The sequence below is a fragment of the Barbus barbus genome (genome assembly GCF_936440315.1).
Source record: "Barbus barbus genome assembly, chromosome: 43".
Classification (NCBI taxonomy): domain Eukaryota; kingdom Metazoa; phylum Chordata; class Actinopteri; order Cypriniformes; family Cyprinidae; genus Barbus; species Barbus barbus.
In genome coordinates this window covers 1639504-1664963 of record NC_136721.1, presented here as the reverse complement: position 1 = coordinate 1664963, position 25460 = coordinate 1639504, and the positions used below count along the sequence as shown (strand labels likewise).

The following is a 25460-nucleotide window of genomic DNA, read 5'->3' as shown; positions in this document are numbered from 1 at the left end:
CATCAAATTAAGCACAAAATATCATCTTACTGAGACATATTATTGGAGATATAGAGTGACAACTGATATTTATATCATTTTATGTAAGTATCTGCTATACTGTTATAAAGATCTCATTGATTTACATAAAAAGAATCAGAATTGCATCACTTTTTGTCCATATAAATATCAGCATCTGCACCAAATTGCATTTTTTTTTTTTTTATTCTCTGAATAAAACTAAGCTGTTTTTTCTTCCATATTCTCACTATATCTTCATATATGAGCCATAAAGGCCTGATGTATCAAATATGATAACTCAAAAACACAGAAGCAAACCTGGCCTTGTTTGTTGGATGTCTAGTCAAGTGTTATTACTCATCTTTACTACAGCAATGAGTTCACTGCACCTTCTTAATAACTTTGAAATTGATTGTTGATAAAGTAAATTGAGTAGAAATGACAGAGGCTGGCATTACCTGTAGTTTAAAGGGGTCATGAAATGAGAAACCAAAATTCCCTTGATCTTTTGACACATGTGACCCTGGATCACAAAAGCAGTCTTAAGTCGCTGGGGTATATTTGTAGCAATAGCCAAAAATACATTGTATGAGTCAAAATTATAGATTTTTCTTTTATGCCAAAAATCATTAGGATATTAAGTAAAGATCATGTTCCATGAAGATATTTTGGAAATTTCTTACTGTAAATATATAAAAACTTAATTTTTGATGAGTAATATGCATTGCTAAGAACTTCATTTGGACAACTTTAAAGGTGATTTTCTCAATATTTAGATTTTTTTTTGCACCCTCAGATTCCAGATTTTCAAATAGTTGCATCTCCGCCAAATATTCTCCCATCCTAACCAAGTTTATTTATCCAGCTTTCAGATTATGTATAAATCTCAATTTTGAAAAATGTACCCTTATGACTGGTTTTGTGGTCCAGGATCACATATGAGGTCATTGTACTATAAAAAAACATCCTGTAAGTTTCAGAACTCAAAACTTTGTTGTTAGTCTAAAATCAGCTTATATTGAACCCAGTCTGCCAAAATAACAGCTTGTGGAATGTTCTACTCTGTGATGTAATAGTGTGGCTAAACACTGCCTCCGCAGAAGATGATCAACACTTGCTTCTACATCGCTGCCTGTTTAGCCCCACCCACCTATTCAAAATCACTGCCTGGTTGGCTCCGCCCACCGATTCTACATCACTCTGTTTAGCCCCGCCCACCAATTGTACATCACCCTGTTTAGCCCCGCCCACCAATTCGCACATGTAGCGTAAATAACGAGAGACGCGTACGCAAGTCTACGCAGAAACCAAGCAATAAAGATGCTCTGAAAACACCAAGACGCTGTGCTGTGCCAAACTTTGCACTGCCTTTATTCTGATCCTAATGTTAGGAAAGAGTGAATGAACTTTATATTTAATAAAGATCCAGAACGCATCAGTAAGAACGTGGTCCTTTGTTCATTTTACCACGGGTTCGTTTACAAACAAGGCATAATGCGATGCAGGATTTTCAGAAAGATTGAAACTAAAAGACGACGCTGTGCTGACTATATTGGATCCAACAGTAATGTCGCATCACGTGTGAGTAACTGTTTTTATTACATGCTCACTATTGCTTTGTCTGGTAGATCGTTTGATATGAGTATTATATGCGTATTTAACCTAAATCACAGCAGCATCCAGCTATGAGGAATGGAGACTGTCAAACATTCACAACTATTAGCCAATCACAGCAGTGGGCGTTTACTTCTGAGTCTACAATCTGCCACACCTATTAAAAAAATGATGTTTTTTTGATGTAAAAAAAATCTCGCCAACATTATAAGTGGACCTCAGAGAAGAGTACAAAATAAAAAAACAGGCAGTTCATGACCCCTTTAAGGCCTGTTTTAAGAGGTTGATGGGCTCGGCTGTGGTCAGACACCTGTGCTCATGTCAACTCACTTCATCGTGTGTAAATCAGTGAACTGTGCCAGACTCAACCACCATGACCCGACACGCTCACATGACGATGTTGACACGGTCTGAAATGTGTCATGACTGTACATCCAGGTAAAGTACACGGTGGAGCACAAAGAGTGAATGTTTGAACCGCTGGCACTTACTGTATGTGAAGGGTTTACGTTTTACTGTACTTTGTTTGATATCTTGATGGTGTTTTCTCTGCGCTTGCGGTCCAGTCATCTCAGGCATCGGTTTGATCGGTTTCACTTTCGCCATGTGGATCGTGTCTTATATTGAAAAACTGTTTTAAAGGCAGCCCGTCTGCCGTTCATGCTTCTGTCGGCTGCGCTGGGAATGTTTTGACGGCTTGTTTTGAAAATGAGTTATTATAAGAAATGTTAACTTGAAGTCATGACCAATAACTGGGGTTGTGTGCCGTCAGAGAGGATTCACACATGATGCAGAATTGAAGGAGTTAAAATTAAAATGGAAAGAAATTCACACTCTGTGTGTGTGAGAATCTTGATCTTGAGTATACTGTATTTGTCAAAAGTTTGGAAACATTATGATTCATAAATGGTCTGAAATATTATTACGGGATATTTTAAAACTCTTTCCTATAATCAACGCTGGATTTTCAGCGTCATTGCTCCAGTCTTCAGAAAATGCTTTACACAAAGTAGCAAAAGCATGATTAATACCATTACCATAATAACTGAGCAGCAAATCAGTATATCAGGATTTCTGAAGGATCATGTGACACTGAAGACTGGAGCAATGATGCTGAAAATACAGCGCTGCAAAACAGAAATAAATCATATTTTAGAATACATTCACATAGAAAACTGTTATTTTAAATTATAATAGTTTTTTACAATATTACTGCTTTTATTGAGCACATAAATGCAGCCTTGGTGAGCAGAAGAGACTTATTTAGCATAAATTATTCATACATTAAACATAATAAATATTAGAATATATAAATGTTGGCCCGTTTAATTTGCATTTATGTTTTAGTCTGTAGATACTAAATTTAGTGCATTACTTTTAGATATTTCAGTTCATCTTAGTGTCATTATTATGCCACAGTTAACCAAATTTTTAGAAAAATGTAGTAAACTAGGTCTATTTTTAGGATCATCCACATTTTTTTCTTGTGAGATTTTCATGGCATGACAGTTGATTCAGTTGTTATTACATATTAAGTACAACTGATCAGAAAAAATAACATTAATGTAATTATTAAACATGCACAGTGGATTGTAGTTGATAAGCTCTTGTTCAGTGATATGCAAAACAATTAATATTTTATAGCTCTAAAGTGACTTTTTTAGTCATCTGCCTCAATAATGCATTTTCATTTACTGTATATATGTATCCATATATACAATTATTTATGTTTAATTTGCTCAAATAATTAAATAAAATGTTAATTACACTAATGGGCTGTGCTTGTCTTAAAGTCAAGATAAACCTGAAGTAGTGACAGATAAGAAGATTGATTAAAAGTTATGTTGTCAAGAGCTGTGAAGAACAGACACGGATGAATCGTTCACAATAAGATGCGTTTAGAAAGCAGCTTTTGTCTTGAGGTTTGGAGAGGAGCGTGAGCTGCAGGTTCTCAGGTAAAGCCCAGTGACTCAGTCACATTCCAGCATGGCAGGTTTATTGAGGGTTCGCTTCACAAACAGGCCCAGAGCAAATGCAAATTACAGTCATCATGCAGCATTCTTCAGCAAACACAGGTTACTCGGGGTCGCTCTTAACTGAGGGGTGCTGCTGACAAATGACTTCCTGCAGAAAAGCACAGTGACGCTACTGCTTTGTTGTTTTTTACAATTATAAAATCACAGAATGCCATCAAGATGATTTTACCTGCAGACAACATGCAAATTCAGTCATAAAGCCATAGATTTACTCGAAAATATGAAGCTGTTCAGAAGAAAACCTAGACGGCATTACAATGAAATCAAGTCCTGACCTCTGCAATCTCCTCTAGAGCTTCAGAAGATGTCTCAAAGTGTGCGCAGATTAGCCAAAATGCCAATCAAAGGTCAGAGATCTCAATATGAGCTGTTCTGCACTCCTACTGACTCATCTAGCAGTCATTTCCATTTCTAACAAGGCATTTTTGGAGAAACATCTGTTTATGCTTTTATTAATCATAACTGTAAGTGTCCTGAAAATATGAAAGAGCAGTCTATAAGAGGTTCCTGAAGCAAAGAGAGATCTGTGCTGCTTCTGAATGCTCTTTACTGTGTTGTGTAACTAAAATCACCCAAGAGTAGGACTCTGTGATTTCCGTGATGCTGAATCCAGTCATAAAAATGGCATTTACAGTATAATGCACAGAATTTCCCATCTGCGTCTCAATATATGAGACCATGAACACATGAACTTCATCTCCAGAGCTGCTCTGAGAGTCACTTCACCAGCTTTTCACAATTTCCTTTGAGAAAAACTACCATTTTAATACTTTATAATACTCATTTAATACTACATTACACACTTAATACTCCAAGCTCTTCACAGCAACCCGTCAAAGTCAAAGAAATGCAGATACAAATACATTACTGTTGTGCAGTAGACTGTAAAATGATAATGTAATAATTTCACATTTTAAGGCATCTCACAAAATGTTTCTTCCATGTTTTAATTTAAATGGTAAACCTAAATATAAATGCCACAAATCAAAGGAATCATTACATTTTCATTTGATTGCATTTTAAAATGTTAATTGTTAATGTTTTATTTTATTACCACAGTTTTTGATAATAAATGTGTATTATACAATAAATCCAGACAAATTAAAAAACATAATTTGTAATAAATAAAACATCATATGGCTCTATTTTTGTTAATAATAATAATAATAATAATTTGTTAAATTGTCATGTTTTTTTTTTTAAATCAAATGATTAGACTTGCTTTTTGCAATTGAAATTAAATTAAACTATTAAAAATATTAATTTGGGGAAATTAAATTAGGCTTTATTAAAGTTGTTTTCATTAGGCTATAAAAACGTATTTTTATTCTATAATTTAAAGACTATTTTTAAAATATTTATTAACAATTATAAATAAATATTATTCTATTTTAAATAAAAGCTGGGGTGTTTTTTTCTTTTTATTCATCAAATAATAAGCAGCACAACTGTTTCCAACATTGATAATTAATCAGAATGATTTCTGAAGGATCATGTGACACTATGTAATGATGATAAAAAATTCAGCTTTGCGTCACAGAAATAAAATATATTTATAAGTATATTAAAATAGAAAACCAGTATTTTAAATTGCAATAAATTTTTTCCTGTATTTTTAAACAAATAAATGCAGCCTTAATGACTTCTTGATACAAACATGTACTAAAAATTACAAAAACATTATTAAACTCTGACTGATTGCAATAAAAATGAAAACAAGATATAAAAACAGATTCATAGTATTAAGAAAGCTATATGAGACCGTATCTCAATGATACTAAAGTAACACAGGTCTGAGCACATTAAGACCATGCGTGACGGAGGAGAGACACCTGGGCTTCCTCTTCCTCTTCCTCTTCTTCCTTTTTGATATTGAAAGTCTTTCTGATGTCCTCTGGGGTTTTGAATGGCAGTCTATATAAATAAATAAATATTCAGAATAGTGGTGGCTCAGAATTGGAGTTTAATGGCTGAATTTTGAATATTTGGTTTGCTTTCAGGGAAAAGCAACTTGTAAAAGTGCAACTGCATTTTTGAATAATTTCTATCAGCTTTCACATTGGCTCCATGTGCAGCGTCATCAGTAGCAGTAACTGTGGGAAAAGACGCTGGGCTCTTTGTTAGAGGCAGGTTCCCAGCGTGTTGATAACGGCCGTCCTCCTCTCGCTGTCTTACAGGTGTTCACAGGCATCAGTCGCAGGAGATCTCCGGTTTCTACTCACTGCCTCAAGGCCAGATCACTCCGTCCATGAACTGGTAAGACCTCTAAAGTCCCTTCGGAGTCCACACATCTCTCCTCATATCTGCTGATGCAGGAGAGCATCTTTTAATGTGAAGAGGCCCAGTATTTTTTGAGCCACTGTACATTTAGCTGTGCAGCAATTTAATGTAATAACTGCACTTGTGTAAAAAGCTGTATTATTAAAACAATGGAATTGAATATTATATATAAATATTAGTGCTGTCAAGCGATGAATCGCGTTTATATAAATACAAATACACACACATACATCTTGTCATTTCACATTATTGACACTATTTTGATATTGTGCAGTTGCTTCGACACAATTTGCATAGTTAAAAGCGCTTTATAAATAAAGGTGACTTGACTACAGTATATATTTTTTAAATAATTGCATGTTTGTACATTTATATATTCATATTCGTATATTTTATGTTATATATAAATATATTTAATATATATATATACATAACATGTTTTTCTTATATGCATGTGTTTGTGTTTATAGATACATAATAGACACAGTACACACACATATATAAACAAAATCTTTTATTTTGGATGCGATTAATCGTTTGACAGCACTAATAAATATATAATTTAATATAATGGTCATAATGCATTAATCTTCTCCAATCTTGAGCTCATATTGTAGTTTACCATAGCATAATAGGTTATTGCATGAGAAACGTATAATATATTCATAGTTTGTAATGTTATAGCAGCACATAATATACTGTATAAATGAAACGGTGTTTACGATATATTAATTCTCTCTCAAAACTTTAATAGTTTATTACATTCAAATTAATGTAGGCTTCTTTGGCTACATTGTGAACATTTTAGTTTAAGAAATGACTAATTTTGTGAATTTTTTTAATTTTTATTATGACCAGTGCCATTAATTTGTGTCGCTTTGTGTTCCAGTTTTAGTTGTACTTGTTTATTTACTACTGTTTTTTAAAGTTACTGATTTAAAAACAAATAAATGATGAATATTTAAGTAGTCAGTAAGTAGTTCTTAAGATGAGATTTAGATTTAAAGGAATAGCATTTTTTTATTATTTCATTAAAAAGGTGATTATTAAATATGACAATGTTTTAGCTGCACTCATTATGTATTTCTTGCAATGTAAAAAACTATTCCTTTTTGAGTTAAACATTTTATTATTCAAAATATTACTTTAATATCTTATTTACTATTTTACATAATGTTCATCGCTGATATTAATCTGCATGGTGTTCTGTGTGATGATAAAGTGGCGAGCTGATTTGGAGAGAATCTCTGCTGATGTTATGAGTGTCAGATTGATCTGTCGCTGTGTGTGTGTGTGTGTGTGTGTGTGGATCTGGTGATTGAAGTGTTTCTAGAGTCATGCTCTCCGTTAACCTGATGTCTGTCAAGGCCTGAGAAAACAAGCTGTCACCTGGAAACATTTCTGCCAAGAAACATGAATAATTCACCGGTCCTTGTACTGCCGTAACGTGAAGATTTGAAAATATTCTCGCTGGGTTACTGTGAACCGTATAGCCCCGCCTTCTTTGATTTGATTGGTCAGCTGGAACATTTAAGCAGACCAGCCTGGAAATGTAACAACAATCATCAAGAGTGCAATCAATACAAATTTAGGCCTAAATTTAAGATTTATGTTTTTGAATTGCATATGAATTGTGCATCCATTTGCTGAAAACTAATATCTTTTGTAGCATTTCCTTTGTCTATTTGCCTCTTTAAGATGAACCGCTTGATGTATTCCACAATTGTAAGTGGCTTTGGATAAAAGCATCCGCTAAATTAATAAATGTAAATGTAAATTTGGATTACACATGACTAATTCACTAAAAACAAATAAACTTAATGTGATTCATATCTGTTTATCGTACATAAATGAAACGGGTATATAATATAAACTCAAATGTGTTTTAAATGCTCAATAACCAGGTTTATGTATTTATTAGCAATAAACCTAGTTCGTTTCAATCCCATGCGTTTAATGACTTGAATATTGTTTGTTTCACAGCGAACCATATTTTAACCACATGCATACTTTTTACTTGAATAAATTGAAGCATCACAATGAACAGATTGATTCTGATTTGAGGTGAAATCTGATGATTGAAATAAAATCAAACAGATGCAAATAGTTCATAACCTATGCCCTGATTTGTTTGAGTGCCCGACTTAAAACAGTTTTAACAAACTTGTATTTTGTTGTATCCAAGTGGATGAACATTTTCTATGCAATTCCAATACATAAATCATAAATTTAGTCTGAAATATTTTGCATCATTTGAATCAGTGTGTATATATATATATATATATATATATATATATATATATATATATATATATATCCCTTTTTATTTAATTTATTTTATTTTCTTTCTTTTTTTTTTTTGTGCATCAGGTTAATTACACACACACACACACACACACACACAGTGGTGTGAAAAAGTGTTGGCCCCCTTCCTGATTTTTTTATTTTTTTGCATGTTTGTCAAACTTTAATGTTTCAGATCATCAAACAAATTTAAATATGAATCAAAGATAACACAAGTAAACACAACATGCAGTTTTTGAATTAAGTTTTTTATTATGAAGGGAAAACAAAATGCAAACCCACATGGCCCTGTGTGAAAAAGTGCTTGCCCCCTAAACCTAATAACTGGTTGGGCCACCCTTAGCAGCAACGACTGCAATCAAGCGTTTGCGATAACTTGCAGTGAGTCTGTTACAGCGCTGTAGAGGAATTTTGGCCACTCATCTTGGCTGAATTGTTGTAATTCAGCCTCATTGGAGGGTTTTCGAGCCTGAACCGCCTTTTTAAGGTCATGCCACAGCATCTCAATAGGATTCAGGTCAGGACAAAGCCTTCATTTTGTTTTTCTTCAGCCATTCAGAGGTGGATTTGCTGGTGTGTTTTGGATCATTGTCCTGCTGCAGAACCCAAGTTCGCTTCAGCTTGAGGTCACGAACAGATGGCCGGACATTGTCCTTCAGGATTTTTTGGTAGACAGCTGAATTCATGGTTCATTTATCACAGCAAGTCTTCCAGGTCCTGAAGCAGCAAAACATCCCCAGACCATCACACTACCACCACCATATTTTACTGTTGGTATGATGTCCTTTTTCTGAAATGCTGTGTTACTTTTACGCCAGATGTAATGGGACACACACCTTCCAAAAAGTTCAACTTTTTTTCTCGTCTGTCCACAGAGTATTTTCCCAAAAGTCTTGGGGATCATCAAGATGTTTTCTGGCAAAACGGAGACGAGGCTTTATGTTCTTTTTGCTCAGCAGCGGTTTTCGTCTTGGAGCTCTGCCATGCAGGCCATTTTTGCCCCGTCTCTTTCTTATGGTGGAGTCATGAACACTGACCTTAACTGAGGCAAGTGAGGCCTGCAGTTCTTTAGATGTTGTTGTGGGGTCTTTTGTGACCTCTTGGACGAGTCGTCGCTGCGCTCTTGGAGTAATTTTGGTCAGCCGGCCACTCCTGGGAAGGTTCACCACTGTTCCATGTTTTCTCCATTTGTGGATAATGGCTCTCACTGTGGTTCGCTGGAGTCCCAAAGCTTTAGAAATGGCTTTATAACCTTTTCCAGACTGATAGATCTCAATTACTTTCTCATTTGTTCCTGAATTTCTTTGGATCTCAACATGATGTGTAGCTTTTGAGGATCTTTTGGTCTACTTCACTTTGCCAGGCAGGTCCTATTAAGTGATTTATTGATTGCGAACAGGTCTGGCAGTAATCAGGCCTGGGTGTGGCTAGAGAAACTGAACTCAGGTGTGATCAACCACAGGTATGTTTTAACAGGGGGTGGGGGGGGTTGTTTTCCCTTCATAAAACCCTTCATTTAAAAAATGCATGTTGTGTTTACTTGTGTTATCTTTGATTTAATATTTAAATTTGTTTGATCTGAAACATTAAAGTGTGACAAACATGCAAAAAAAGAAAAAATCAGGAAACTCTCGACTGCTTTCAGAGGAAGAAAATAAAGCTGCTAGAACGGCCAGCCAATCACCCGACTAGAATCCAATAGAAAATAAGAACTAAAGGTCAGAGTTTATAGAAGAGGCTCACAGAACCGTCAAGATTTGAAGACCGTTTGTGTGGAAGAATGGGCCAAAATCACAGCTGAGCAATGTGTGCCACTAGTTTCTGCTACAGGAGGCGTCTTGAAGCGGTCATTCCCAACAAACGCTTGTGTACTAAGTATTAAACACATTTCAGTAGTTCAATACCTCTTCCCCGGTGTTATTAAATTTTATTCCACAACTTAATTTCTGAACGTATTTATTTTGTTTTCTTTGTATGTATGGATTACTTGGGTTGTTACCGACTTCTGGTGAAAATTTCATGTCAACAGCACCTTTAGAAATATATTTACTGAGAAAAATGGTGACGTGTTCAATACCTGCTGTATAGCTGTAACTTTAGTTTCAGTTGTAGTTAAGTACAGTCAAGGCCCTGCGTGATCAAAAAAGCGCTAGTATTAAAGTTGAGCGTGTGCGTTGCTAGAATTGTTTTCAGAGAGGTTTCCTGCCTCCATTGGTCAGACAAACAGTTAGTCCCGCCCCAAACACAGTGTTCAGTGTTTGGAAAGCAGTTGAGTCTTCAGCAAATGCACCGCCGGAGGCTCTAACTCTGTCCCCCGACCCACAGGCCCAATCAGCCTGTCTATCCTCTGCCCTCCTGCGGCTTCAGACAGTCCTACTCCTCCAGCCTCCAGAGCAGCTCCTCCTTCCCCAGGTACAGTACCAGACCTCACCTGTGCTTCTGCCGACCGCATCGCGACGCTTCAGCCCTGTGTGTGTCGCCGCTGAGCTCTCGTCCAGAACCCCGAATACTGCTAAACTGAGCCTCGCTTACAGGAACGCTCCGGGATCTGCTCTACACCGCTCTGATTCTGACTTTATTCAGCTAAAACATGTGCATTCAGCTTATAAGCAGTGCGTTATAGTGGTTTTACACGGCTGTGACTCGAGTGGAAATATGTGACGCTGGAGCACAAAACCAGTCATAAGGGTCAATTTCTTCAAATTATAAATAAGCTTTCCATTGATGTATGGTTTGTTATGATAGGACAATATTTGGCTGAGATGCAACTATTTGAAAATCTGGAATCTGAGGGTGCAAAAAAATATTGAGAAAATCATCTTTAAAGTTGTTCAAATTAAGTTCTTAGCAATGCATATTACTAATCAAAAATTAAGTTTTGATATATTTACGGTAAGAAATTTACTAAATATCTTCATGGAACATAATTAATATCCTAATGATTTTTGGCATGAAAGAAAAATGTATAATTTTGACCCATACAATGTATTGTTGGTTATTGCTACAAATATACCCCAGCGACTTAAGACTGCTTTTGTGCTCCAGGGTCACATATTGGAAATAACTTCTGGAAATAATATCTGACAAATGATTAAAAGATGGACCCTTTTCACAAAAATTTGATGACGTGTTTAACGGTCATCAGCTTCATAAATCCTCAAATGTTTTTTATATTTCTAGTGTTTAAATTTTTTTTTGCACATTTATAACACTATAATTTGTATTATATCACCTTTGCATCAAATTACAAAAAGACTAGTTAAGGCTAATGCAGCGTCTGTGGAAGGGAAGGTCAATTTGACATCGTTCTCTCTTCTGAATGATGTTATCAGTCTCTTTCAATTATTTCCTTTTATTGAAAGACATGAAAACACTATCGAGGAGTTTTACTTTTGCGATTTGAGCAAATGGAAATGCAAAAAATGTATTTGTGGTACTCTCCCATTCACTGCTCTTGAAGTTAACCCAACCGTGATGACTTCCGCTGCTGAGATGTGAAAAAGGTCCATTGCCAGCCAATCAGAATCCATCCTGCTTTAAAGAGCTTCAGCTATTAAGTTTCAGACATCAAAACTGCAGCATGCTTGCAATAAACAATGTTACTATGATGTTGGTTGCTATAGCTATCATTATTTGTGTGAACAGGCCTTAAGTTAACGAAAAAATTTTCCCCTGATTTTCAAATAAGAGTTGAAACGAATGCTTTCAGCAGAGCTTGAATTGAATGAACCCGGAACAGTGCTTTAATTACGGGTGCGAGAGGTCATGCTATACTGTGAATGCAGGCATAGCTAACGTGCATTAATATGCAGAAACACATTAAATGTTGTCCTTATATTGGTAGATCTAGTGCTGGTATGTAAACTAAGGAACTCTCCTATTGTGTCGGTTTTAAAACAGCTTGAAACACTGGTTAAACTTGTTTGTTCTTGAATTGTTTTCTTATTTAGTCATGAATGTCAAGGTTTTGACCCCATAGGTGTGTTTTGGAAAGAGCGTATGCATTTTGGTGAATACGATTGTGTTGGGAGTCAAATTTCCATGCACTTTGACAGATTTTTATATGGGCCGTTTAACAGCAAACATTCAGGTAAAAAAACAGAAAACTGTAAGTAGTAAAAATGGGATTTTATACGCTGCCATGCAAAAGTCTGGGATCAGAATTTCTTTTATGCTCATAAAGGCTCTATTTATTTGATCAAAAATACAGAGAAAAAATATGTAATATTATTACAATTTAAAACAATGGTTTTCTATTTTAATATACTTTAAAATATAATTTATTCTTGTGGTCAAAGCTGAATTTTCAGCATCATTACGCCAGTCTTCAGTTAGAGATCTATAAGCCTTTACTATCACTTTTTATCAATTTAATACATCCTTGCTGAATAAAAGTATTAATTTCTTTCAAAAAAACTTTTCAATGTTAGTGTATAGTATTACAAAAGATTTCTATTTTTTATAACATTTTTAAGATTTTATTCATCAAAGAATCCTGATAGTAAATCAGTATATTATTATGATTTCTGAAGATCATGTGACACTGAAGACTGGAGTAATGATGCTGAAAATACAGCTTTGATCGCAGAAATAAATTATATTTGAAAGGATATTAAAACAGAAAACCATTATTTTAAATTGTAATAATATTTCACAATATTACAGTTTTTTTCTGTATTTTTGATCAAATAAATGCAGCCTTGATGAGCAAAAGAGACTTCGGTAAAAAAAAAAAATATATATATATATATATATAAAGCTGCAATAGAGATCCAATTTGTGCATGACTCTTTAGTGTTTTTTGCAGTGTTGATTCTTGTCAAAGAGCATAGAAACCAGTAGGGCCTGCCCTCGTTTGACACAAATGCCGTACCCACAGCACAACATGAAAGTTAATAGTTGGTCTCTGTGGAAATACGCTGGACTGACTGATCATATGGCCCTCAGCTGTACGCTGTATGATATTTTTGTTCCTTTTTCATGTTGAAGTACTTTCTTGTGTTTCCACAAAACACACACACAGACACACACACACATAACGTCCAGTCAGAACGTAATCCAGACTCCTCTATAGAGTTCAGGTCCCCTTGCCATCTCTTCTCGAGTGTTCTTCAAGCCGTTTGTTTGGTCAGCTCAGTCTCAAAGTGGATTGTGTGAGGCACCAACCCATCGCTTTGGCTTTTCCCATCAGACGTCAACTGTGATCAAATCCTTCCTTTGTAACCCAAAACCCGAATTAGATGAACAAATCATGTTAATATGCTTACATGCAGTAATAAATCCAAGCTGTGGAGACGGTTTTATTCGGATGTCAACAGACGACGCACATCTTTGTTCAATTCTTCTCGTGTCAAAGGCACAAATCCAAAACAGGGTCTGGAGCTGCGAGTGTGTCGGGACGCTTTGTTGAGCTGTAATCCTTTCTGCTGTCCTTCTCCATCAGGATTGGCTGTTCAAATATTAGTGCTGCTGTAGAGCCGGCTTTGTCTCGCAGAGATTGAAGAGTTTTTATTGAATGCTTCAGATGGCGGGCTTGTTTTCCCTCCGGCTGAACGAGGTCGTGTGTGTTTTGCAGTATGTGCTTGTGGTGCAGATAGAGCGCCAGCTGCTGGTCACATGACGCATTGATGCTTCATTACAGGTTTTTTCTTGCTTGCACGCAAAATCTTTACTTGTTACACAATTTCTGAAAGCTGACACACAAACAGCAGAAGCACACACCAAATCTGCAAAACCAGACACTAATTCTCTGCCTTTGACTCAGTTTCATAAAACACACACAATTCTCTATGTAACACACACAAATCTATCAGGAAGTTTCTTGATTTCCTTTAAACACAACCAAACAAAATGCCACACTAATTCATCAGCGCTTCACACTAACTCCTCACATGTGCTTTATTGAACACCAACCAATCAATAAACACACAACTACACATGCTTTTCTTTGGTACTGTGTAATACTGTGTTCACAGCCACAAATGATTACAGTAAAAAAAAATAGCTTTCAATCCTGCTTTCGTGTTTACCATGAATTTTCAACATCTCTCTGCTACTGTCAATCTTGTACAGAAATGCACACAGGAGCTCATGAAATAAGAGCTTTAGGTTTGGAATAACTGTGTGTATATTATACATCCAAAAATATAATATTACGGCAAAGGTGTTTGCAACATAAGCCAAATGTTTGCTTTTGAGATGTGTTTGTGATGCTTTGAATGTGAATTAGATGTGAGGCAATTTGCATTTTGTGTGTGCAATTCTTGGATTTGTGTGCAAAGTTTTGAAAAAAGAGGCAAAGTTTTGAAAACGTGTGTAAGCAGTTGAAAAAAAAAACTGTAAAAGGGAACTCAAACCAACACTTTATTTTTTGTCATTGCAAAGTGTTTTCTAATGCATCATGTGTTTATCTGATGTGTTGGGGAGTTCCCTTTTAATACAGACAGAGCTAGAAAATCTCATGTTGTGGGCTGAAATAACTGGCATGTTCGTGTGTGTGTGTGTGTGTGTGTGTGTGTAGGTTCTCTCATTCTCTGATGCTTCAGTCCGGCATGCACCCTACAGGCATCCCACACCCCGCGATAGTGCCTCCCTCCGGCAAACAGGAGCACAACCAGTACGACAGGAACATTTACACGTAAGCTCTCCTGCAGATCTGATGCTTTCAGTGAATAGAGTACAGAACAGACCTGGGGCCTCGCTTCTAAAACATGCATACGCACAAATTTGATCTCAACGCCACGGGAACGTTCGTATTTATTAACACAGTCATTGCATGGAAAAGTGCTTAGAGCCTCGTCAGGGTCTGAGCAGACGTACACGTTTCCTTGTCAAATTGGAGTACTGTAGGTATTTGGAAATATAAGCAGCAGCCATGATGATGATAATGATGATAATAATAATAGTAGTAGTATTAGGGATGTGCATTTCAGTTCAGAAAAACTGAATCAAATTGTATATAATTAAATATATAAACACGAAATATGTTTCACTTAAAACGGGAAAAAAAAAAAAACGTGTTTCTATGATTCGCTCCATAAATTAAAAAGGCATCCTGTTTTTCTTGATGCTACAAATTAAAGCACAGTATTTTATGTTATTGTAAGTATTGTGTCACTAAAGCCATTCTCAAACAACGGTTTTCGACGCTTTTCTATATGCTAATGATATTAATTAGGGGGTCAGCAGCGCGCACGTTCGTTTTCCGTTTTCTCTGAATCACACATTTGAGAAACGGTCTTAGAACAAATTTAGGACGGTTTACATGCAACTTTTTATAAATGAGGCCCCTGGAAACTCTTGAAGCTATTTTTCTGAAATTCAAGCACACGCAAATATTATTCCAGTAGTTTTATTGTATGTTTGTGCCATTTTTTTAAGTGCCACATTTTGGTCTCAACACCAAAAAGGCAACATCTGAAAACAGTTGAAACCTTGATTCGGACGGGACTAGTTTTCCTGGAGGACGTACTTTGTGATTTTAATCCCATCTGAATCTGTGTTTTTCTTCCATAACCTCTCTAGAAGTTGTAGAGCAAATTGCCTTCTGTTTGGTCCTGTGAGATCTGGAATTGTCTTGTGAGTTTGCACTCCTGAATATAAATACTTAGTATAGAAATACTTGATACAAATCTGATTCTCATAATAAACTGTCCATGTCTTTGGGACTCAGTTCTAGAAAAAAAGTTATTTTAATTTTAATACCTCAAATACCTCTGTTTGTGTGAAATATATCCAGTGCTGGGTCCGAGTCTGTTACTGATTCCAAATTGCATGTAAAAATCCATATGTAATCCATTACATTACATATTAAGGTAATCTGACTACTTTTGGATTACTTTTAGATTACTTTCGACCTAATGCATTAAATATCATAATCTTGTACTATATTGATATAAAAGTACAAAGAAAAAGAAAATATATTATATCTGTTGAGCATTAAACATTACATTGTCAAAGTTTCCCCAAACTGGGCTTCTTGAAGGAACTGCAGGGGGTTTGTGAATTTAATGAAAAGCGAATATTTAAAACCATCATAAAAATAAATAATTTGAAAATAATTCAGCATTTAAATAAAAATATGTGTTCATCAGTAGTTGATGCATTGTTGAAATGTTGAAGTAAAACTCAAACGGAAAGGATTTTTGTAAATCTAGTGGTCAACTGTTGTGTGGCGTCTCAGTTTGTGTAATAATATCCGTCTGACTTTGTGTGAATGTCCACAAATTTTAAGAATGCAAAACTTATAGGCTATCTTAGAAAGAAGAATTAGGGAGAATCAATAACTTATGAATAATTTATTGCTTTAATAAGAATAATATGCAATCTCATGTAATTTATGATTACGTAATCCACATGTAATCAGTTACTACCCAGCACTGAATATATTTGTTTAATATTAAGTGTTTTCAGTTGAAAATGCTTGTTCCTATCAAATGTCAGATCAAGTCTCCACATCAGAATTTCAGATCTGAATCCTGCCACAAGATTTGTCTCGTATCTGAAACGCAGTCAGCAAAGTCTGACACCCAAAACCCATATTAACAGTCTTCTATCAGCCAAGAAGAAGAAGACTGAGAACGCCAGAGAAGAGCAGAAGCAGGAGACAAGTGAGGAAGATAACAAAGGAGCGGCGTTTATCGAACAATCATAGAACAAGTGTTAATATACCACGATTGAAAACTACTGCTTCACAACAACGTCCCTCTTATCTCTTACTCATGAAGACAAATAAACCACGCAATCATAAATGAATGAATGAATCAACAAAATGAGAATATAAATGGTTTAAATGATCATTATAGATGAGATATAAACATGGGCTTTGTGCCTTTGTTGATTTCGAGTAATGGGACGCCCATCCAGAGATGTTTTTAACCATTGTTATTTGTATAATAAAGTGTTTTTCTCTTTCTTCTTCATGGTGTACCTCAGCAAATCTCATCCAGAGGTGAAGAAGGAGCCCAAGAAACCGGTGATCAAGAAGCCGCTGAACGCATTCATGCTCTACATGAAGGAGATGCGGGCCAAAGTCATCGCTGAGTGCACACTGAAGGAGAGCGCCGCCATCAACCAGATCCTGGGCCGACGGGTGAGTGAGTGTGTGTGTGCCTGCTATTTATCATGTTATGGGGACCAAATGTCATGTTAAAGGACATTTTTTAGCTCCCCATGAGGAAACAAGGGGTAGGTTTATGTATAGGGTTGGTGTAGGACGATAGAAAATACGGTTTGTACAGTATATAAACCATTACGCCTATGGAGAGTCCCCATAAAACATGGAAACACAACGTGTGTGTTTGTGTGCATGTGAGCGAGAGAGAGAGAGAGAGAGAGAGAGTTTGTGTGTGTGTGTGTGTTAGGGTTGGGTTAGGGGGATAGAAAATATTGTTTGGTCAGTATAAAAGTAATAGAAGTCTATGTAAAGACTCTACAATCCACAGAAACCTAACATCTGTGTGTGTGTGTGTGTGTATTACAGTGGCACGCTCTGACCCGCGAGGAACAGGCCAAGTACTATGAACTGGCGCGGAAGGAGCGACAGCTTCACATGCAGCTTTATCCCAGCTGGTCGGCCCGAGACAACTATGTGAGTGCTTCTCATTACTCTGCAGCTAAGTGAGGAAAATCAGGATCATTCTGACATGTGGGATATAAACGTGAGCAGATCCAGTGTCCAAACTCTCATTACAGATCAATCACAATGAGATTATTCTGGCCGTTCATTCAGACTGCATCCGCTGGACTGTCAACTATGACTAAATTAAATATATTTCTTAAGCAGGGGTATTGTTAACTAGAACTAAAACAATCAAAACATATCAATTCGTTGAAATAAATCTGCAATAAAATATAAATATTAGATGATATTAGCTTATGTTAGCTGCCAAGGCAAGATTTCTATTTTTATTAAGTTGAGGCACTAAAATGACTAACTAGAAATAAAATAAATTAAATTAAATTAAGCAAAGAAAAAAAAGAAAAAAAGCACATAATAAAATTACAAAACATGAAAGGATAAAAAGAAAAGAACATTCAAAATATAATAATATATAAATAATACTAAAACACTCTTATGTTTTATAGTGCATGTTAGTTTTTGTAGTCTTTTATTACAATGATTATTAAAAATACAGTCACACTTTACATTAAGGTTTAATTAATAATAATTTATTACTACATTAATAAGAATTTTACAGCATTTTCCAAATTAACTGTGGTACCTGTTAACATTAGTTAATGCACTAATTGTACAAATTGTGTTTCTGTCAGCTAACATTAACAAAGATTAATAAATGCTTTCAATAATGTAATGCTTGTGATTTGTGGAAGAGGAGGAAATTATGCTTTTTTCTCTTGCTGACTGGGAAATCGTACAGTGGGCTGCAAATGCTGGATAATTTATCACTGATGACTTCTCATATTACTCACTGAGTGTGGCATTAAATGGCATTAAATAGGAATATTCCTGCTTGGATGAACTGAAGAGGCTGTGTTTCCTTCCATCCATATATTTTTATGTGCATTTTGGGATATTGCATAAAAAAACACTGGATGGAAACAGCAAGATGTGCATAAAATCTTAAAATGTGCATCATTTTGTGTCAGATAAGAAGACTTGCTTAAACTACAATGAAATAAATATATCAAAATAATAAATGATTTTATAAAAAATTATAAATTACTATTTTGTATGTAGAAAAACAAGAGCTGCATGTTTGCAACTATTCCTATTTTTATTATTTATGCATTGCATCATTTTTCCAGGAAGTGACGATTTATTTTTATTTATTTTTTTGTATTAGTTACATTTACTTTGGAAAGAAAAATAGCTATTTGAACGTTGAAGAAAGAATATATTTTGAAAGAACATATTATTTTTATAATATATAAATATGCAAAATTGTGTACTTGATACTTAATTAGATAATATACAAATAAAAATACAAATAATAAATGTCTTTCTGTATAAATGTATTTATCACCCATGTAAATATGTAAATATTAGTTATTTTAGTTAGTTGCCAGGACAAGATTTCTCTTTTCTAAAGTTGAGGAAATAACTGGAAATAAAATAAATAAAAAAGAACTAAAACTAAAATATAACTTAAAATAATACTTAAAAAAAAAAACAATCACATAAAAAATTGCAAATAACAAAATAACTAAAATGAAAACTGAAAGTCTAAAATAAAAGCTAATTAAATTATTATTTTTCCTTTTTTTGGTAAGTTCAATATTTGAACATTTTCAGGAAGTAACACCTCTCTCTCTCTCAGAGATTGACACCCATCACATGCGAACAAAAATTTCACTTACATTTAGAGCCGTCACCTGCACGTAAACAGGAAACACACAACCCACGCAGAGATATTAACTGCAGCGCTGCTGTGCGGATGTGTCTGTCCACACACACACACACACACACACATGCAAGCACACACACACACACACACACACACACAAACGCAAGCACACACACGCACACATGCAAGCACACACACACACACAAGCACACACACACACGCGCGCGCGCGCACGCAAGCACCCACACACACACACACACGTGCGCACGCACGCACGCAAGCACACACACACACAGAATGTATTTGGGAAAGCAGGGGGTGGAAGAAAGCAGAGACATGTGCAGAGATCAGACAGATTTAGAAGTTTACACTGAGTGACCTGTGTAATTAGCATGATTCAACACGTGTGTGTGTGTGTCTGTGTGTGTGTGTCTGTGTGTGTGTGTGTGTGTGTGATGGTCAGTGTGCTCACTCTGATCTCTCATCACCACAGGGCAAAAAGAAGCGAAGGAAACGAGATAAGCAGCAGGACTCTGGCACAGGTAGATTTCTGTGTTTTCACATGCATTGAGCGCATTAAGAGCGACTTCTGTACAGATCACGAGGAACACTCACTTACAACAATATCAAAGATAAAACTGATCATTGAGACTGAATTCTGACTGGATGAGCCACGTACAGATCACTACACTACTGCACTGTATTACTCAGCAGAAGAACAGTTATTTCTAATAAATGCTAATAATTCAGATATTCATTGAACTCTGGTGTCTTCTCATCAAACTGGCAATTCAATTTTTTTTGGTGATTATATCTCACAATTCAGACTTTTTTCTTCAAAATTTCAAGTTTGTATCACACAATTCTGTTTTTTTTTTCCCCCTCAAAATTCAGAGTTTATCTCACAATTCTTATCCCAGCTTTTTTTTCTCAGAATTGCAAGTTTACATCCTGAAATTCTGACCTCTTTTCTCAGAATTGTTAGGCATAAACTTGGAAATGTCAGAATCTTTCCTTGACTTTCCATTACAATTGTGAGTTTACATCATGCTATTCTGAGAAAAGAAGTGCAAACTCACAATTGTAAGAAAAAAGTCCAAATTGTGAGGTAAGTTACCTTTATTTTTTATTCAGTGGCAGAAACAAGATGCCATATTTTTGTGTTATTTAGCACTTTTCAAGTGTTTTTACAGTACAGTAGGCAGTATGCATGGACTAGCAGCTAATATGATACGAGGGAGCGCTGATGGTCTTGACTGTGATTGCTTTTCTCTTTCTCCTGGTGTTTGGACGGCTAACCTCTCTGCCTCGGCGGCTCTTTCCCTTCTTCTCCTCCTCTCTCTCTTTCTCTGCACGCATGCTGCCTTTCGCTCAGACCCCGGCTCGCCAAAGAAATGCCGCGCTCGCTTTGGCCTCAACCAACAAACGGACTGGTGCGGCCCCTGCAGGTGTGTACGTCTGTCACTAACACCGCTTCAGCTCCAGCCAGTCTGCTTTTATCAGACACTCACCTCTGGGTTTCATCTGACTTTCTGCAAGGGTTTGCTCCAAGCTGTGCATAAACCTTTGAGTCGTAGTCCTGTTTGAACTTTGGCACAGTGGTGGAAGAAGAAGTGTATAAAAAGTACTTATCCATTATTATTAATTCTAGCCAACACTAGTCAGTCAGATGATTATTGCAGATTAGGGTTGCATGATTAAACTAAATAAAATTAAAATCACAATATGGTGTGATTATCAAGTTACAAAGGCTGCTATTTAATTCATGCTCTAAGTTTACTGTTTAACATTTGAGGAATGACGTAATAAGCTATAAATATAAGTTTTGCAAATTTACATTTAGAATTTAATTATATTATTATTTTTCTTAAATATTTTTTATTTTACTGTGAAATATTACAATATACATTATTTTATTTTTATTTAATTTTGAATTGTGATCGTAATTGTTGTTAATAGCCATATTGATATAATCACAAACTTGGGTTAAATTGTGCATTAGATCAATAGTCATTTTAATATTATTTAGTTATGCAGTTATAATTATAATTATTAATGTTGTTATTATTGTATATCCATATTGATATAATCACAAAATTCTGTTGCCTTACAAACAAGACATTAAATTATAATCACTTTTTTTTCCTCAGAAAAATTGCAATTAAATTTTTCCCCAAATAGTGCGGCCCTTTAATATTATTTTTTAAACTTAATATAGGTACACTATCAAAACATTAATATATAAAATGTAAATCAAAACATTCAAATAAACTTTAATATACTAAAATGTCTGTTTAAGTTCATGGTAACTAAAGTGTGTAAAAAATACACTATATTTAAAAAGAAATGTAAATATGTGGCTACAAATAGCATAAAAATCAAATTCATAAACATCAAAATGTTAACATTTTAAGATGAGCGTTATGCAAAAATACTCGTTTTCATTTACAGTAATCTACTCAAATTCAACATTCCACTCTTAAAAATAAAGGTGCTTCACGATGCCATAGAAGAACATGGTTCCATAAGGAACCTTTCCGTTTCACAAAAGAAGGTTCTTCAGATTATAAACAGTTAAGAAAGAGATGGTTCTTCTGTGGCATCGCTGTGAAGAACCTTTTAAGAGTGTAGCACCTTCATTTTTGCGCACGAGTAACTTACCAGTGACTTAGTAACTTTAGTCACACGCTCGAGCTCTGTTATACTGGTTTGTGGTCATTAAATCAGTGACTCAAGAACTGCTGCAATTCCTTCGAGAATGAAGTGATTCCTGAAGCAGTTGATCAGATTGCTTGTAAAGAGTCAGTTTGTTCTCGAGTCAGAGATCGCTGAGGATGAGATGAACTGTAGCTCTGGCCGAGAGTCAGAGGAAGGCTGAGACTTTGATGCGGCCGAGAGCGAGTGTGTGACTTTGATTTGTGTGTGAAGTGACTGATCTCCAGCGTTTACTAGTGCTGCGGTTTCCAGTCAGTATGGCTTACGTGTTGCAGTCGCTTTCAACTTCAAAATTCAACACTATTCCTGAAGGCAAGACACTGCTGACAAAACCACTGTTTGTCGAGCACCAGTCAGTTCTGAGATTCAGTGGAAGGAAAACATCCAGAATACACATTCAAGTTTTTATCTTCATCTATTTTGCATCTGTAGATTTCAATTACAATACATATTTAAAGGCAGATTTTACCGAGGATTTTGTTCATCGTTCACCTGATTTATATAACATTTTATTCTCCAATATGCAGACAAAATGAAACAAGAATTTTGAACCTGGCTTTATTCGAGATTCAGATTTCCATTCTGGAAAAGTATGCAAATTAATGCATTTTAAATTGGATAATTCCTCATTTGCATAACAGAAAATATGTGGAACTGTCGAATAAAGTAATTTCACACGTGTCTTACACTGTATATTCTGGCATAACTGTTTGTTTTGTGTGCTCTTTATTTTGTGTCATTGTTGTGCAGTTCATCTTTGTGACGTTTCACATCCACGCTTTATTCACAGATAACTCTCTTGACTGTTCCTAGGAGGAAAAAGAAGTGCATTCGCTACCTTCAAAGAGGACGCTGCGCCAGCCCCCATTCTTCCGATGGAAGTGCTATAGACTCCCCCCCTTCACCTGTCTATCACCCGCCAAACCCCGCCTCCCCCACCAGCAGGCCCCTCCCACAGATTGCCAAACGCTCCGCCCACCCACCCAGACTCTCGCTCGACTTCAGCAGAATTAAAACAGAGAGCGCCGTAAGGCAGCCACAATAACCCAGACCGACGGCTCACTCGCTGCGGAGACTGCTCTCACGTTCTTCAAGTTCTCCGTCACTTCAGTTTCCTCAGCAAAAAAACCAACAAGTTCACACGGGGCGTCCTCTCATCTTTTAGGAAGTCATGGAGTTAGATCTCCGTGTGGATGAATCTCATGAAGAATGTGTTTTTCCCCCGTTTCATTCATTTTAATGGCAATTACGCATCTTGTTTTCATTACCAATAATGCAAAAAAGATCATTTTTGTTACTGTAGTTTGAAAAATATATATATAAAGGGTTCAAAGTTTACACTTTTATATCACAATACGGTTAAGCAATTAAGGAACATTACACGAGCAAGAATGCTATTTTCCCAAATATCAGCACGATTGCAAATGTGATACTGATTTTGTATTAAATGAGCTACATTTTAGACACAATATTGCCGTTTTTCCCCATTTTGCCAACAAAAACAGTTCCAAATAAAGCCACAGCAGAACCGTTGTGATTCTCTGTTGAGCGAACAATTCAACGACTCACTCGTTTTCTCATTCTTGACTGAATCAGCAGTTTGAACGAATCGAGACAGTCACTTAGTGCCACCGACCGGTAGGTTAGTTTCATATTTATATTATATATGTATATATGTGACCCTGGACCATCTGAAGTCTCTGGGGTATATTTGTAGCAATAGCCAACAATACACTGTATGGGTCAAAATTATTGATATTTCTTTTATGACAAAAATCATTAGGATATTAAGAATAGATCATGTTCCATGAAGATATTTAGTAAATTTCCTACTGTAAATATATCAAAACTTAATTTTTGATTAGTAATATGCATTGCTAAGAACTTCATTTGAACAACTTTAAAGGAGATTTTCTCAATATTTAGATTTTTTTGCTCCCTCAGATTCCAGATTTTCAGATGATGTATATGCAAAACAAACCATACATGATTGGAAAGCTTATTTATTCAGCTTTCAGATGATGTATATTCATAAATTATGACTGGTTTTGTGGTCCAGGATCACGTATATAAAACATTAATCTCATACCATTATTTTGCAGTGTAAATGCATTCATGCCACCTCTGTTTCATTAAACAGTCTGTGCATCTAAACGCAATGAAAAGATACTGATTTAATTTGTTTGGTAGAGCCGTTTAGCCACAATTACAGTAGTGGAAACGATTTGTTTTGTGCATTACAGTAATGTGAATTTTGGGGGAGATGTGCTGAATGTCATCACAATCCCAAAAGTCTGAATGATCTAAATAACTTAATTTTCTTTGTGCAAAATGGATTTTTCTGCTAAAGCGTGACCTGGATGTTTCTTCATGAGATTCAGCCACTGTGTGTGGAGATAAATGATCTCTGAAAACAGTGTCCGTTCTCACCATAACTCTTGTACAATCAAATAAGTGTTGTTAAAGTTCATCTTTTATAGATTGAAACTCCGTAAATACCTAAACTTTTATATGTTTTTATGTAAAGTGGAAAAAAAGAAAAAACATTCCTTGGCTGTTTACTTTTAATAGCTTTTGTTGTGTAGATCTGAAGTAGTCAGCTATGCCTGTCATCCATCCAAACGTCGCAGTATGAAATGAAGTATGATTATGTATCTGTGTGTGTGTGTGTGTGTGTGCTTCAGTGTTGACTCAGGTCATGTCATCTGCGATCAGGCAGGGAGCCACACATCTGCAGTGTTAACATATAGCAAGTCATCGCTCTTTCTTTTGCTTTTGATGTAATAATCATTCTCTAGATTTATTAAAATATTTTGAAAACTCTGTCTTTGTGGTTCTCTCAAGTGAAACAGCATACTGTTTGGTTGTTTTGCATGTATTGTGTTTATTCACCAGCAGCACTGTGTCCAGCTTGACCTGTTTTTAGTGGTTTTATCGACTGTATAATGAACTCATTTGATCACATATGATTTACATTGTTTTGCAATGCATCTTCACTACGGTTTTTAATAATACCAGAACAATATAATACTGCACAATAGTTAATAAGCTATTGTCCCATCACATCCACCGTTACAATTATTTAACTGTTTACTTAACATGAACTAACAATGAAAAATACAGTTGTGTTCAAAATAATAGCAGTCCAACATGACTAACCAGATCAATCACTGTTTTTGGTATAAATCATATTATTACATGGCAA

At 35.6% G+C, this 25460-nt stretch overlaps 1 protein-coding gene across 19 annotated transcripts in view; it reads left to right on the top strand.

Moving 5' to 3' along the window:
* The window catches only part of LOC306862529 (transcription factor 7-like 2), a 55723-nt gene extending 30645 nt beyond the window's left edge, over nucleotides 1-25078 (top strand). The window contains exons 5-13 of one of the 19 annotated variants that reach the window (XR_013783576.1): nucleotides 5828-5906; nucleotides 10560-10646; nucleotides 14755-14871; nucleotides 15759-15812; nucleotides 17169-17325; nucleotides 17716-17823; nucleotides 20034-20082; nucleotides 23069-24219; nucleotides 24274-25078. Coding sequence is in view for 10 of the 19 variants with exons in the window: in XM_079405365.1 (XP_079261491.1) it covers nucleotides 5828-5906; nucleotides 10560-10646; nucleotides 14755-14871; nucleotides 15759-15812; nucleotides 17169-17325; nucleotides 17716-17823; nucleotides 20004-20082; nucleotides 23069-23145 (758 nt within the window). In the remaining 9 variants the exon portion in view is untranslated. Of the gene's footprint in view, nucleotides 1-5827; nucleotides 5907-10559; nucleotides 10647-14754; nucleotides 14872-15758; nucleotides 15813-17168; nucleotides 17326-17715; nucleotides 17824-20003; nucleotides 20083-23045 lie in introns of all 19 variants that reach the window. The other 18 variants (XR_013783577.1, XR_013783572.1, XR_013783573.1 and 15 more) reach the window with 18 other exon arrangements.
* The last annotated feature ends 382 nt before the right edge of the window (nucleotides 25079-25460 follow it).